This window comes from Athene noctua, chromosome 1 (assembly GCF_965140245.1).
Source record: "Athene noctua chromosome 1, bAthNoc1.hap1.1, whole genome shotgun sequence".
In the NCBI taxonomy this organism is placed as follows: Eukaryota; Metazoa; Chordata; class Aves; order Strigiformes; family Strigidae; genus Athene; species Athene noctua.
The window spans coordinates 190,778,368-190,790,745 of record NC_134037.1 but is presented as its reverse complement, the minus strand read 5'-3'; the positions used below and the strand labels follow the sequence as shown (position 1 = coordinate 190,790,745).

At 40.5% G+C, this 12,378-nt stretch overlaps 1 protein-coding gene across 2 annotated transcripts in view; it reads right to left on the bottom strand.

Moving 5' to 3' along the window:
- Window positions 1-12,378, bottom strand: part of CYFIP1 (cytoplasmic FMR1 interacting protein 1) — an 80,358-nt gene that overhangs the window by 58,020 nt on the left and 9,960 nt on the right. For both annotated transcript variants that reach the window (XM_074908192.1, XM_074908183.1), the window contains exons 2-5: window positions 3,840-3,963; window positions 3,565-3,654; window positions 2,110-2,187; window positions 977-1,078 (exon numbers count right to left, since the gene is read on the bottom strand). In XM_074908192.1, the coding sequence (XP_074764293.1) occupies window positions 977-1,078; window positions 2,110-2,187; window positions 3,565-3,654; window positions 3,840-3,956 (387 nt within the window). In that variant the 5' untranslated portion in view covers window positions 3,957-3,963. The remainder of the gene's footprint in view (window positions 1-976; window positions 1,079-2,109; window positions 2,188-3,564; window positions 3,655-3,839; window positions 3,964-12,378) is intronic.

Sequence of the window (12,378 nt, the reverse complement as noted above, 5' to 3'; positions counted from 1 at the left end):
TTTTGCAGGTAAAAGTCATAAAACTTTAAAAGCCCTCTGAAATAAGTGATTTCATGCTCTTTAGTGAGGCAGTGTATATGCATTAAAAGGCAGATTCGAAGTATGTTCCCTTAAAACAAAAAATCCACTGCACACTGTTCATGCCAACTCTCAAAATCACCCTGGCACATGTTTATTTCCAAGTGCACATCAGGGCCATCTGAGATGGAGATTACAAGCACAAACAAGACAGCAACTCTGAATGTAAAGAGGAATCTGTTCTGACTTTAGAGCACTAATCTCCTTCAATGAAAGGAGATTGTTTGTACTCAGTAAGTTCTGCCAGTTGGGAAAGACGACAGGAAATATTCCATTTCATTCAGTCTCCTCTTCCTGTGTGCTCTGGAGCTCACAGGCTCTAGCTGCTCCAGCTCCCCCCAAATAATGCCTGGAAACATCCTCAGTCCTTTGAACCAAATGGCAAGCTGCCAGCATGGGAGGCAAAAGCAAGACAGACCGCTATTCTCTAGCACCCATGTAGCTCGGGGGGCTGGCAGGTCACAACAACTGGGTTAGCTTGCCTCCATTATGGATTTCCATAGCAAACTGCACCTGCTGCTCTGGTCTCCAGACTTGTGGATCCCTCACTCCCCAAGAAATGGTTTCTGTGCCAAGATGCTTTTATGTAGACATCTGAAACATATTATATTTCTATTTCCTGTTTTCCTAAAGTGCCAGATCTTTGTCCCCATGTGCTATGTAGGGACCGTATGCAATTACCTTTCATTTTATGCTCAAAGTCTTAATGGAGATTGCCTGAAGTTTTTAGGCATTAGATAGGCATTAGAAATTCTGCCCTTCTGTGAGACAATATGGGGTTGGGGTTTTTTCAAAGTATAATGCCTAGGTTCAGTATCTGAGCACATAATATCAAGCACACAAAATAGGAATGTAAAAATACAAGCCTACTGGCAAATCTTGTTTCCATTCCTTTTACCTGAAAATACATAAAATTCATCAGCTTTGTGACTTCTGGCTCCAGAACTTCCACAGTTTTCTCATAAATTTCCACTCTGTTAGGCTGTTCATTGCACTTGACCTGAGGATAATTAAAGAGATCATTACACTTGGAACTTTCCCTGATAAAGCCTCAGAAACTAAGATCCTGAGAAAATGCATTATCATCCTAAAGACACAAACATAAGGCACAAATTTCTGGGTTTGGTCATATTATGCTAATCTACTAAGCTTAACTGTGTGTAAAAAAAAAAAAAAAGATTTTTCTATTACCTCACAGCAAATAATTTAGCTGTCAAACACCTCTGTATGGTTAGGACAATACTCTTTCCACATTAAGCCACTTGCTCAAAATCATGCACTAAAATAGGGCCAGAACTAGAAATTAAGACTACCCGACTTCCACTTTAAATATTTAAACCACAGGATAAGCTTTCCTTGCATTTCAGTACAAAAATAATTGCAAAGTCCTTATAAAGCAGGCAAGTGTCGACTCATGGTTATAATTTTGTTCAGTTTTCTGATGCATCTTAATATTCTTCTCACTCCACACCTGTCCAACCATTCCCAGACACTTGAGGCTGACTTGTCACCTATTCACAAGGGTTTATTTTTGTATACAGATCAAGAAAATGCTAGCTCTGACATTTAGAAAATTACTACCTAGGATGTCTAGAAACTTAAATGTTTAACCCGAACGTTAGTTGTTACATGCTATGCTACTTGTTAAACCTGTTCTGAATTTAAATATTAAGTTGGGGAGCAAGAAGGGTCCATTCTCTTGAATGAAATTTTGACCTCAAACAGATCCAACAAAGGTGTTCCTTCCACAGCACATTACCACTGTACTGCTCTTGAACCGATCAGTCAGACTGACACAAAACCTGTGAGATACTCCTATAGATGCTTTATCAACAGGGGGGAAAAAAAAAAAAGTCCAACTGGACCCCAAGTGCTAAAAGACACTACTCTATGGCATGCCCAACTTAATAATTCAGGAGTCAAAGCAGACTAAATTTCAGAGCTCATTAACAAAGCTCTATCTGTGCAACTCCACACCAAAACAAGACAGAAGTTCACGTGTTGCATGACAATTTAATTTTTATCCTTTACCTGAGGAATGGCTCTTGAGCAGCTTCTCCATGTGTATAACATGACTGCATATTCCTGGCCTTCTTCTAGCATTTCATTCTGTAAGAAAGACACTCAGTATAATTAGACATTGCAATACAAAAGGGTTAAATCCACTTTTCTTCCCTCATTCCAAACCTTTGCCCAAACAAACCTATCTCTTATCAGAACATATATGTACAAACACACATATATTGCAAGCTGTATGTATGTAAAATAACATTACCATAATTCATAGGCTCAGCTGACATACTACATGTGTCAGAGCTGACCAGCTACTGACTTCCATCTTGGCTATAATCCAACAGCTAAAAATTCCATTTATTCTCAGTATCTGTTTTAGCACCCAACCTAATTCTGAGAGAGTTCACATCATCATCTTCATACCACTTAAGCCAAGAAATACCTATCAGATCACTAATCAGCAACTGCAGCAATTATGCTTACATAATAACAAAAATTATCTCCCCAGATCAGACTGGTTTTTGTGTTGTTCTTTCTTCCCAAAACTAAAGGCACTGTGATCTATAAATACAAATAAAAATGCAAATCTGAGGGGGAAGAGTAGTGGGGTGATGTTTGTTTTTAAACACAGGCACTGCAGGTCAAATAGTCGAGGATGAAAAAGAGTCAACACATGCAGAGCAATATCCTTTTTTATAGGTCACAGGAGAAGTCCAACAACATCCAAACAATCAAAACAGGTTAAGGAGTCGCCAGATAATTTTAAAAGTAAATTGGTGTAAATTTACATACTTTTCAGCAGCATGTAATCAGGTGCTTAATCTGCCCATTTCAATGTGAACTGGCCACTAGAATTACAAGATGTATTATTCCTCATTTTCCAAGAGTGCCATGAAACGACAAGAAGTTCAGTACAGACCAGCATTTGCAGCCTGCAAGTTCTTTTGTATCCCAAAACAGCTATACCATCAGCACAGACTGAGTTACTAGCATAAAGTCTTATCTTCTATTGTGGAACTATTGAAAACCACAGAATACCTTACAAAAAAGCAGGCCAATAAACCACTAACTTACACTCCTCAGTGAGGAAGCCAACAAAAACCCTTCAACACCACTAAACTGACAGAGAAATAGTGGAAATTTGGGAGGATGGAAAGTAATTTTTCATTCAAGCTACAGTTGTCAATACAATTAACTCACCTCAGAATACTGGAAAAATATGCAATGAAAGCAGGAAACTTTTGAGCAGCATTGATTGATCAAGAAGACAGACAATTTTAAAATTATCAAGAAGTACATGTGCAAAAAAAGAAAAGCCACACACTTTTTCATCTTACTGCCTCCTGAAAGTGTTGTAGATAACCTGGTTTCTGGTTTTCTGTGACCACAATTCTTATAATGAACTGCAAAAAGACAAGTTCCTCTCCTTTTATTCTAACTAATACAAAAGTATATATCTGACCATCTATTTACCATGCTCGAATGGACTGTAGCTTGCTCGATGTATCTTGCAATGCCAGTGACAAATGCATTTCTGTCTTCAAAATTAGTGTTGAAGTTTGGCTGCAGAGAAAGCAAAATATTTTTATATAATTTTTATATATATTTATAATAATAATAATTTTTATATACTACAAACATAAACACACTTTGGTTTTGTTTTGGGTTTGGTTTTTTTTTTGAAAAGCACATACTGTTTTTCTTAACAGCAATGGGAAATGGAAATTTTTCCTACAATGACAACATACCTGGTAAAGCAGAGATGATGGCGGGGGCTCAATACATGGTTGCTGATCTGGCAAGGGTAATTCTTCCAAGAGATCCACATTGGACAAGGCATCCTCCAGTGTTACTTGAGCAGTCATTTTGCACCTGGTTTAAAAATACATACATATATGTATGTATGTATAGACATATACATAAAACTTTTTATGTGTTACAGAAAACAAGTAATACGAAAAGCAGGGAACTACTTATGTTGAAAGAAATGTGAACTTTCCCTTCAATCATAATGGAAGGGAAACAGCAAACTGAAACCCAGTTTGTTTTAGTATACAAGTTTAAAAAACACACTTAGGACTAACATTCTCCTCCTTACTTTCATGAGTTGAGAAATATTTCTCTTCCCCCACTGCTGCACACCAGAAACACACCAAAAATAGAGGGAAGGATGACCTCTAATGTTCAGTTTTGAGCCAAGATGTCTTCAAACCCTTATGCACAGATACTACTGTCATCTCATCTTCAGGAGACCTTGCTGTCAAAAGGTGTCAGCAGTCTCCAGTGCTTCATGTCCTAGGACATCTCGATCCACATGGAGTAGTCAGTGATAGAGAGGCCCCAAACCCCTCAGGGTCATGGCAATCCCCCTACACCTCTGACTGCTGCCACCACATGGGGTTTTGCACCAAGAACAGCAACAAGAAGATATTTTAGGAAGGAAGTGTGGGGTGGAACAACTAAACCATCCACTTTTGTATAATACACATATATAAAACTCATCCTCCTCAGTGGAGTAAAAAATTACTTGTTTTTAAGGTAACACATCTAATCAAGCTGTCTCTTTTCCTCTATAGAGCTTTGCAAGTTATTTTCCTCCACTTAGCAGAGCAAAACCATGCACCCACTGTGAGAGGAGCAGCTGAGCATTGCTCTTGACTAACCAGGAGGGCAGGAGCACTGAGCACCCATACCCCAGAGCAGCAGAGCCCTGCCTGGTTCATGTCACCCCCCTGGAGCTGTGCCATCCCCACGTTCAGGGCGGTGAACAAGCAGATCTCACCACAGCTTTGCCGACACTTCACCAAGAGAGAGCCAGGATAGGCTGGCAATTCCACCACTCACTGCACTTTTAGTGGCCTGGTAGAAAAACCTCCTCACTTTCTCTCACCTAATTACAAGTTTCCTGGGGAAAGCCCCACAGAAACAGCAGCTTTACCTCCAAGGAAGGCCTCAGCTGACAAAAAAAAAAAAAAAAAAAAAACAAACAACACAAAACCCGAAGCTAAGGGAAGGAAGCAGCCAAACACAATTACCTATCTACCTTTAGAGACCAACCCTGCATCCCAAACCATTGCCACAAAGCTAACATGCCACACACAGAGGAGTTCACTGACAACTTTAAACACCTACCATCAGAAAGGTCCAGGGGCCTTTTGCTTCTTGAAACACCAGCCCAAACCTTGGTTCATGCCTAAGCATATGAGTTTTTGCTAAAATAAACACCTATATTGTGCAATTTTCAATCCCTGCCAAAAAAAAACAAAAAAGGACTGGACTGACAGGAGTGCTGGCTGGCAGACCTGTCTGTGCCTGGGATGCTTGCCCAACACCTGCCTATACCCAGCTCAAGCTCCATCACAAGAACCACAGTTATTTTCAAATTAGAGACCAGCAAAACCCACTGCGTCCTCCCTTCGATAAATAAACAAATACCAAAAAAATTCCACATGTGGGCAAAAGTCCTGCGAGGAGGTCAGACTCTCAACAGTTTTACCCTACAGCAAGTGGAAGAGAGATGACAATAAGTCAGAGCATTTAAAACAAACAGTATTTTAACTGTCGGTCAGAGTATCTATAGATCAAGCTTTAGCTAAAAAAGAAAACAACGCAACACTCTACATAGGTTAGTTTAACTGGGAGTCTCCTTACAAATGGAAACTTTTCCTCCTCCTAGCCTCTCTGACAAAGCAGAAACACCAGGCTGTGCAGCTGCTCTGGGACGCGACAGTGGTGGGACCAATGGGCCCATGGCCCTCTCCCCCACTGCACCGCATGACAGGCAAAATGGCCACAAGGCACCAGCTCCAAGCAAGCACAACAAGGGCATTCTACAAAAACCTGCTCCACCCATGCTTCGAAAACCATAGTAAAAAAATGGTTGCCCCTTCTACACCAAAAATTACCGCTCTTTTCCACATAGAGGGGAGCCATCACTGAGCACAAGAAAAGTATCAACACCCTCTCCCTGATCCACACATCTTCCTTCTCCTCCTAAAACAGAGTCCATCAATGACTCGGGTCCCTGCTGCAGGAGACAGCCAGGCATTCACAAAAGCCACGCTCCTGACTTTGTTCCCTCAGCACTACAAGCAAATATTCTGAAGGTATGGCCCTTACTCCCCATACATGCTATTTTAGAAAGCATATCTGCATGCTTTTGGCCTCAGTATTTACAACTGCACAGGAGTAATCCTCCAGCATCAGCTATGTTCAGACTATCAGACATTAGACTATCTGTGGATTTTTTCTTTAATAATTGGAAAAGAATGTAAAAATACAAACCAAAGCATAAGCAAAACCAAAATCCCATCTCATTTACACTGACATCTATTTAATAGCAGAAGTCTGGGAATTTCCCATTACTAAGCCAGAGGCACAAGCTAAGAAACAAAAGCTTCCTGCTGCCTGGGTTGTGAAAAGAAATACGGGAAGGTGCATTTTTCCAAGTCCTTCAGCATGATTTCCAAAAGACAGATCAGCATTTTTTGAACCAGGATTACATAAGCAACTGGGTGAAGACTGTTAGAAAAACCTTCTTGTTTTAAAGTCACTCACTGACAGCTCCACTTTGTAATTTTGCCAAAGGTATCCACACGCCTGGTGTTTCATTGACTAAGTTCAATGCTCCTGTCATTCAGCTTTTTTACTCTGGTACCCAGCAAGACTTGAAAGAGGAAGCAGCCCCTTCCTGTCCAGCTTTGACACATGTGCAAATGTTGTGAGGGCATGATATGTGCTTCCCCTTCGCCCCTCAAGAAGCAAGCAGCAGAGGTTTGACAATGGCAGTGGGGGCAGCTGGAGCTCTGTTACACTCACACCCTGTTAGCTGGGAGACAACGTCCCACAGCCAGGTGACACCACCACACGGTCCTTGCCACATCCTCGCCTGATGGGGAAGCCCTGAGACCTTGACAGAAAAGATTTCCTTGCAGTTTGGGATTTTTTCCGCTTTTCTGCTATTGTTGGTAAAACCAACTCCAAAAGACAATGGCTGTTTCTAAAGTACAAAGATGGAGGACTGGCAAAACCAGAAATTTTTTTCTCCTAAGTCTCAGCAAAATTAATCTAAGAAATTTAAAATTCCCAAGACACAAAATTGGATTGTTTTTCCTCCTTAAGAGTCATTCATTATGAGTTCTTACAGTTGAAATTACTGGGCAGGAGAGCTAGTACTTTACCAGACTTCTTTTTGGCAGAGAACATAAGAAACTTCAAAGACCTACTTAAAAAAAAGTCTGATTAGGAGTTAACCTAAATGAGAACAGATTAAAACACTGTAATCACACTGATAATTATAGTTATACTAGTAAATTTACCCAAGCTGTGAGAATTATTTCTTACTAAATTCCTACAACGTTGTGTTTTCAGCTTTGTACCTCCCTGAGATTTTCCAGGACAGATTTTCTCAGGTAGAAGACATGTAAGAATTACTGCTGAAATCACCCTCTTGTTCTTTTTGTTATTTTTGTATCATGACCCATCATTACAGCACTGAAGTAAAAATGCACTCCAGGAACATGTTTTCCTGGACATACACAACTTAATTAAAAACCATTCATTATCTAACATTATCTCTCTCCAGGAGAGAGAATCACATAAGCCAGCAAGCTGTTCTGCTAAATTTTGGAGTTTGATGAGCACACACAGCTTTCTAAGCAGGAGACAGCACCGCCTGTGCCAATTCTCAGGTCCTTTTTCTGGATTTCAAAGCAAGTAAATTCCCGTCTCCTGCATAGACAAGCTTCAGCCTTACAGTGTCAAGTCCTCCAGTGTCCAAGGATTGGAGGTCACAAGGGTTTTTAGGGAAATTTTGAGTATGTCAGTGTAAGGCCACTGACTATCTTAAATTAAGATATTCTTCTTTTTCTTCAGTTCTGAAGGAGATGAGTATCAGGTGGGCCTGACCTGCTCAGAAGAGCTTGTGCTGTAGAGAAGGTTGCTGAGCTGCCTCCATCACATTTTATCCACAAAACAAACAAACAAAAAAGGGGCACCAGACCTTGAAGCTCCTTTAGTATTGTTTACATTTTGATTTAACTGCAGAGCTGGCTTATTATTGGAACGTATTCAGACAAAAGATTTGCCAACCTTTTTTAGATGTTGTAATTCTGTACCATTGTTCTCAGCCATGTAAATGCATGGTAAGCAGTGCCCTGCTCACAACATAGCTTTTGTATGTCAATCCTAGTAGAGACACCATTTCCACATCTCCATCCTTACAGGATAATGCTGAAGCCTTTGCGGAAGATCTATATTCTTAATTCCAAGCATACCAGAAAACACCCAGCATGCATTTCTCAGCCTTACTCTTTTAAGCCTCCTGAGGCTTCAGACTATTTGGAAAAAAAAAGAAAAAAAAAGAACACAACCACAAACAGGAGCCAATTATGAGGAAAAGTCTTTTGGGCAAAAAGTAACCAAAAGAAATAATAAAAAAATCAGAAGGTAAGGTCTGAGAAAGCAGAGAGAAGAGAAAAGAGCACTAACTTCAGAATCACTGTGAGAGAAAGGACTGCTCTCCAGCTCAAAGGTAAAAAAAAAATTCCCCCAAATTCCAGGAGTTAAGGAGTTACAAAAAAACCTTTGAGTTTTTAAGATTTCTTCCAGTGACAGAATTAAGCAGGTCAGATTACTTACCAAAGAGAAGATCAAAAGACAACTCAAGTCTATAAATAGCTAAAACAGGAAAACGATGCTTGATGGTAAGAGATAGTTCTTACATGTGTTTAACAACGGTGCACACAATCCCACAGATGTAACTCATAGCTAGCAACCAAGTTTAAAAAAAAAATAAATATGGGTAAAGCAAATGACCTTAAGTAACTGTAGGCTTCTTGAGACCTTGTTAGAAATGCAGAAATTACCACCCAGTTCCTCTTTAGCCTCTGCCACAGTCACTTGGCCAAGACTTCCCCAGAAACAGCCTCTAATGGCCTCAAGAATTTATCCAGCTGAGCTTTAAAAAGGTATCAATGCCCAACATAAAAAAAATTCAGCCTCAGATAACTGGGTTTGATGGTTTCTACTTACAGATGAAAAAGAAAGCACTTCACTACAAAAATTATCAGATCAAATTCTATGACTGTTAGACAAGATCAGGAAATGACAAGGATGGTATCATGTTATCACAAAACAATTTTTAAAAAAATCAAAAGGTATACTGAGTATCTTGAAAATATATAGGGAAAGAACGGGAAGTGACTCCTTGGAGACGTACAAGTACAAATACTGTTTAAATTACTTGCAAACTCGCATTATCCCCTGGAATAAGGTTGTCAAGTAACCATCCCCACAGAAAGCAGATAAATAGTATAATTCAGTCCTTTGGTGCAAAAAAAGAAAAAAGTAGAGAGAATCATGCTATAACAAACCCAACTTTTCTTCAGAAGGCACTGATTTAGACTATTATACAGCAAGCAGAAGCATTCACTATGACAAACCTTACTCTCCTTTTTGGAAAAATGAGTTACAAGGTTTAACTTCCCTCAGACAAACAAAAAATAATTCACACCTAAATCTCATAGCTGACACTAATTTTTTCCTTTGCATCACTCAAATATTTGACACCCTGAGAACACCTCAGCACCCTCACCTTTAAGGATTTATCCTCACACAACCATCAGAACAGTAAGCCAGCAGTCTTACCACTTGAAACATGGAAGGTAAGGTTGCAGCAGGTAATGATCTGGACACAGTGACAGCTTCCAGGTGGTTTTTGCTATCAGCTCCTTACAGAAGATCTTTTGCCATACTGCTGCATAACAGAAAGCTCAGGTAATGGACACAACAGGGTCTGTTGCTACCACATGCTCATCTCCTGCCCTGGAAAGTAAACTGCCATGGAAAACAGAAGGGTTTGGCTGATAGCACAAGGGAATGATTTGAGGAGTGAGCAGGCAGTGCCACGGAGAGGGAATCTCTCCTCAGCCAACTTCACCGTCCAGGCCACTCAAGCTGATAAGGTGACCAAAGGCTCATCTCATTTAGGCAACAGCTCAACTATTCATGGACAGTGATTTCCTTTTATCATTAACCTCCTACGAAAGAAAAAAAAAAAAAAAAAAAGTATGAAAGAGAGGACTTTAAGGATCTGCACTTTCTCCAGTTGAATTACCCAAACAGCCCCAACAGTCTGAGAGTAAAACAACTGCCTGTGTTCAGCTGGGGTGGGTCAGGTCTTCAAGCTGCTCTGGCATGAAGTGCTGCAGCAAGCTAGCAATGGCAGATGAATAAGTGATGGATGAAATAACTTTCCCTCACTTGTTCATCTCACTTGTCCAATGGACTCTGAAAACAGGTGCTGAAAAATGAGGTACATCCCACCAACTCCTGAACAAACTGCCAGCTGCCCAGGCTGTCCCCACGGCAATGACAGCAGAGCAAACCTCTCCTGAGGACCTATCCTCTTCAGAATAGCCCTCGTACTGCCACTTTATCTTTTGACAGACCCTGTCCCTCCCTTCCCTAAACACACACGCCACCATCTCTGGTTGCGCTTGGCCAGGCAGATTGGAAGAGCTAAATGGGCAAAGAGTTGAGCAACACTGAATCTCTGGGTGAGAAGAGTCAGAGAAGCAGCAGCATTGGCTAAGCTCCCACTGTAATTAACGAAAAGCAACAGGGCACACAGGAAAACACAAGAGGGCAAGTGCTTTTCCAGGAGCAAAGCATAAAACAAATACACAATTCAGATGGAAAAAAGAAGGTTGAGCACTGATCATAACTCTTCATTTTTACAAACCCTACAAGACAGACCACAGGGACTCATCCATCTTAAATAATACACATCTCAAAAAACAAAATCAAGAAATTCTGCAAAGCTTATATTTTCAGTCATTTAACCACAAGCTCCAAGAAAACTTGGAAGTTTAAAAGAAGAGTGAATCCACAGAAAATGCAAATAGTTACACCTCAAACAGCCTGAAACAGTTCAGGAAAAAGACATTCCACGGACACCATAACTGCAGGGCAAGTTCCCACTGCTCGCTTGAGAGGAGAGGTTGGGGCCCCCCCAGTCACAAAAGGCTGGATCAGCAGTTCTGGGCTGCAGCTGGCAGCCAGGGGACACACGCCATGCTCTGAGCTAGGATCGGCAAAACCTGACCTGCTCGAGCACAGCTTCTCTCTTTCTCTACTGTGGGAGAAGTTCCCAGCATACGTTCAGCAATGCGCTAGTGCAAGTGCTCAAGCAAGAAGAGATGCTGCAGCATACCCCACCTCCTGCTGCACAGAATGTGCACGCAGTACAGTGTCAGATCTTGAAACTAGCATCCATCCAACACCAGTAAAAAACATGCAAATACTAGTGTGAAAATACAGCCCAAGAAAGAAGTAGTGTTTTGGGACGTTCAGGGAATTGGTTTTGGTAAGACCACCCTCTACATAACCCAAAGAGATCTCAAACACTGAAATTTTTAAGTGGAAAAAATCATTTCATATCCAAAAAAATGGAGAAGGAACATGCCAAAGAGTGAAATAATCAAGGTGGAGTTTAAGTGACTAACAAAAAAATGCTGGATTACAGAACTTTTAGAATATTTTATGACTTTGCAGACGAGAACAGTTTCATTTGACTGAAAACAGGTGTGGGAAGGGATGCCCCAGGCCTTTTTGCAGCCCACTGGAAACATTTTTTCATTTTGCTTTTAAATAGATGCATTTGATCTCCAAGTGCTTGTACATGTTCCCAGGCTCAAAATAAGACAAAGAGGAAGTCTGTCTGCACTTTAAACAGAACTTCCTTTGACATGGCCTCTTTTCTTCCCTAAGTCTGCAAAAGCATCTTGGAATCTTAATTTAAAACAAAATCTCAATCCTGGCATGGATACTGAAGATTACAGTTGCCATGCAATCCATGAATTATGTATCCACATAAGTTGCTTTGTCTTTTTAAAACAGGCATAAATAGATAAAGCAAAACTTACCCTGCTTTACAGGACAGAATACCATGATGAAAATCAGGAAAATACTATGTACAACAGCTTAAGAGGGAGAAGAGAAGCATATCATTCAAAAAGGAGGAACAAAGGCATTCTGCAGTCCATGCATAGAAGATAAAAGAGAGATAAATTTTAAAAGATGATCAAATGGCCTGCTGAACCAATTCTCAGTGAACTCCATGGGAACCAATGACGACATTCCCACAGGAACAGGCTTGGTCTGCACAGCAGCAGAAGTTTTATCCCTATAGCAACACAACATTTTTAGGTTTCTCCTGTTCCATTTTGTCATTCTTCTGTATCACTGGCTTGCAGAAAATGAATTAAATCATTTTCCTATGAAGAA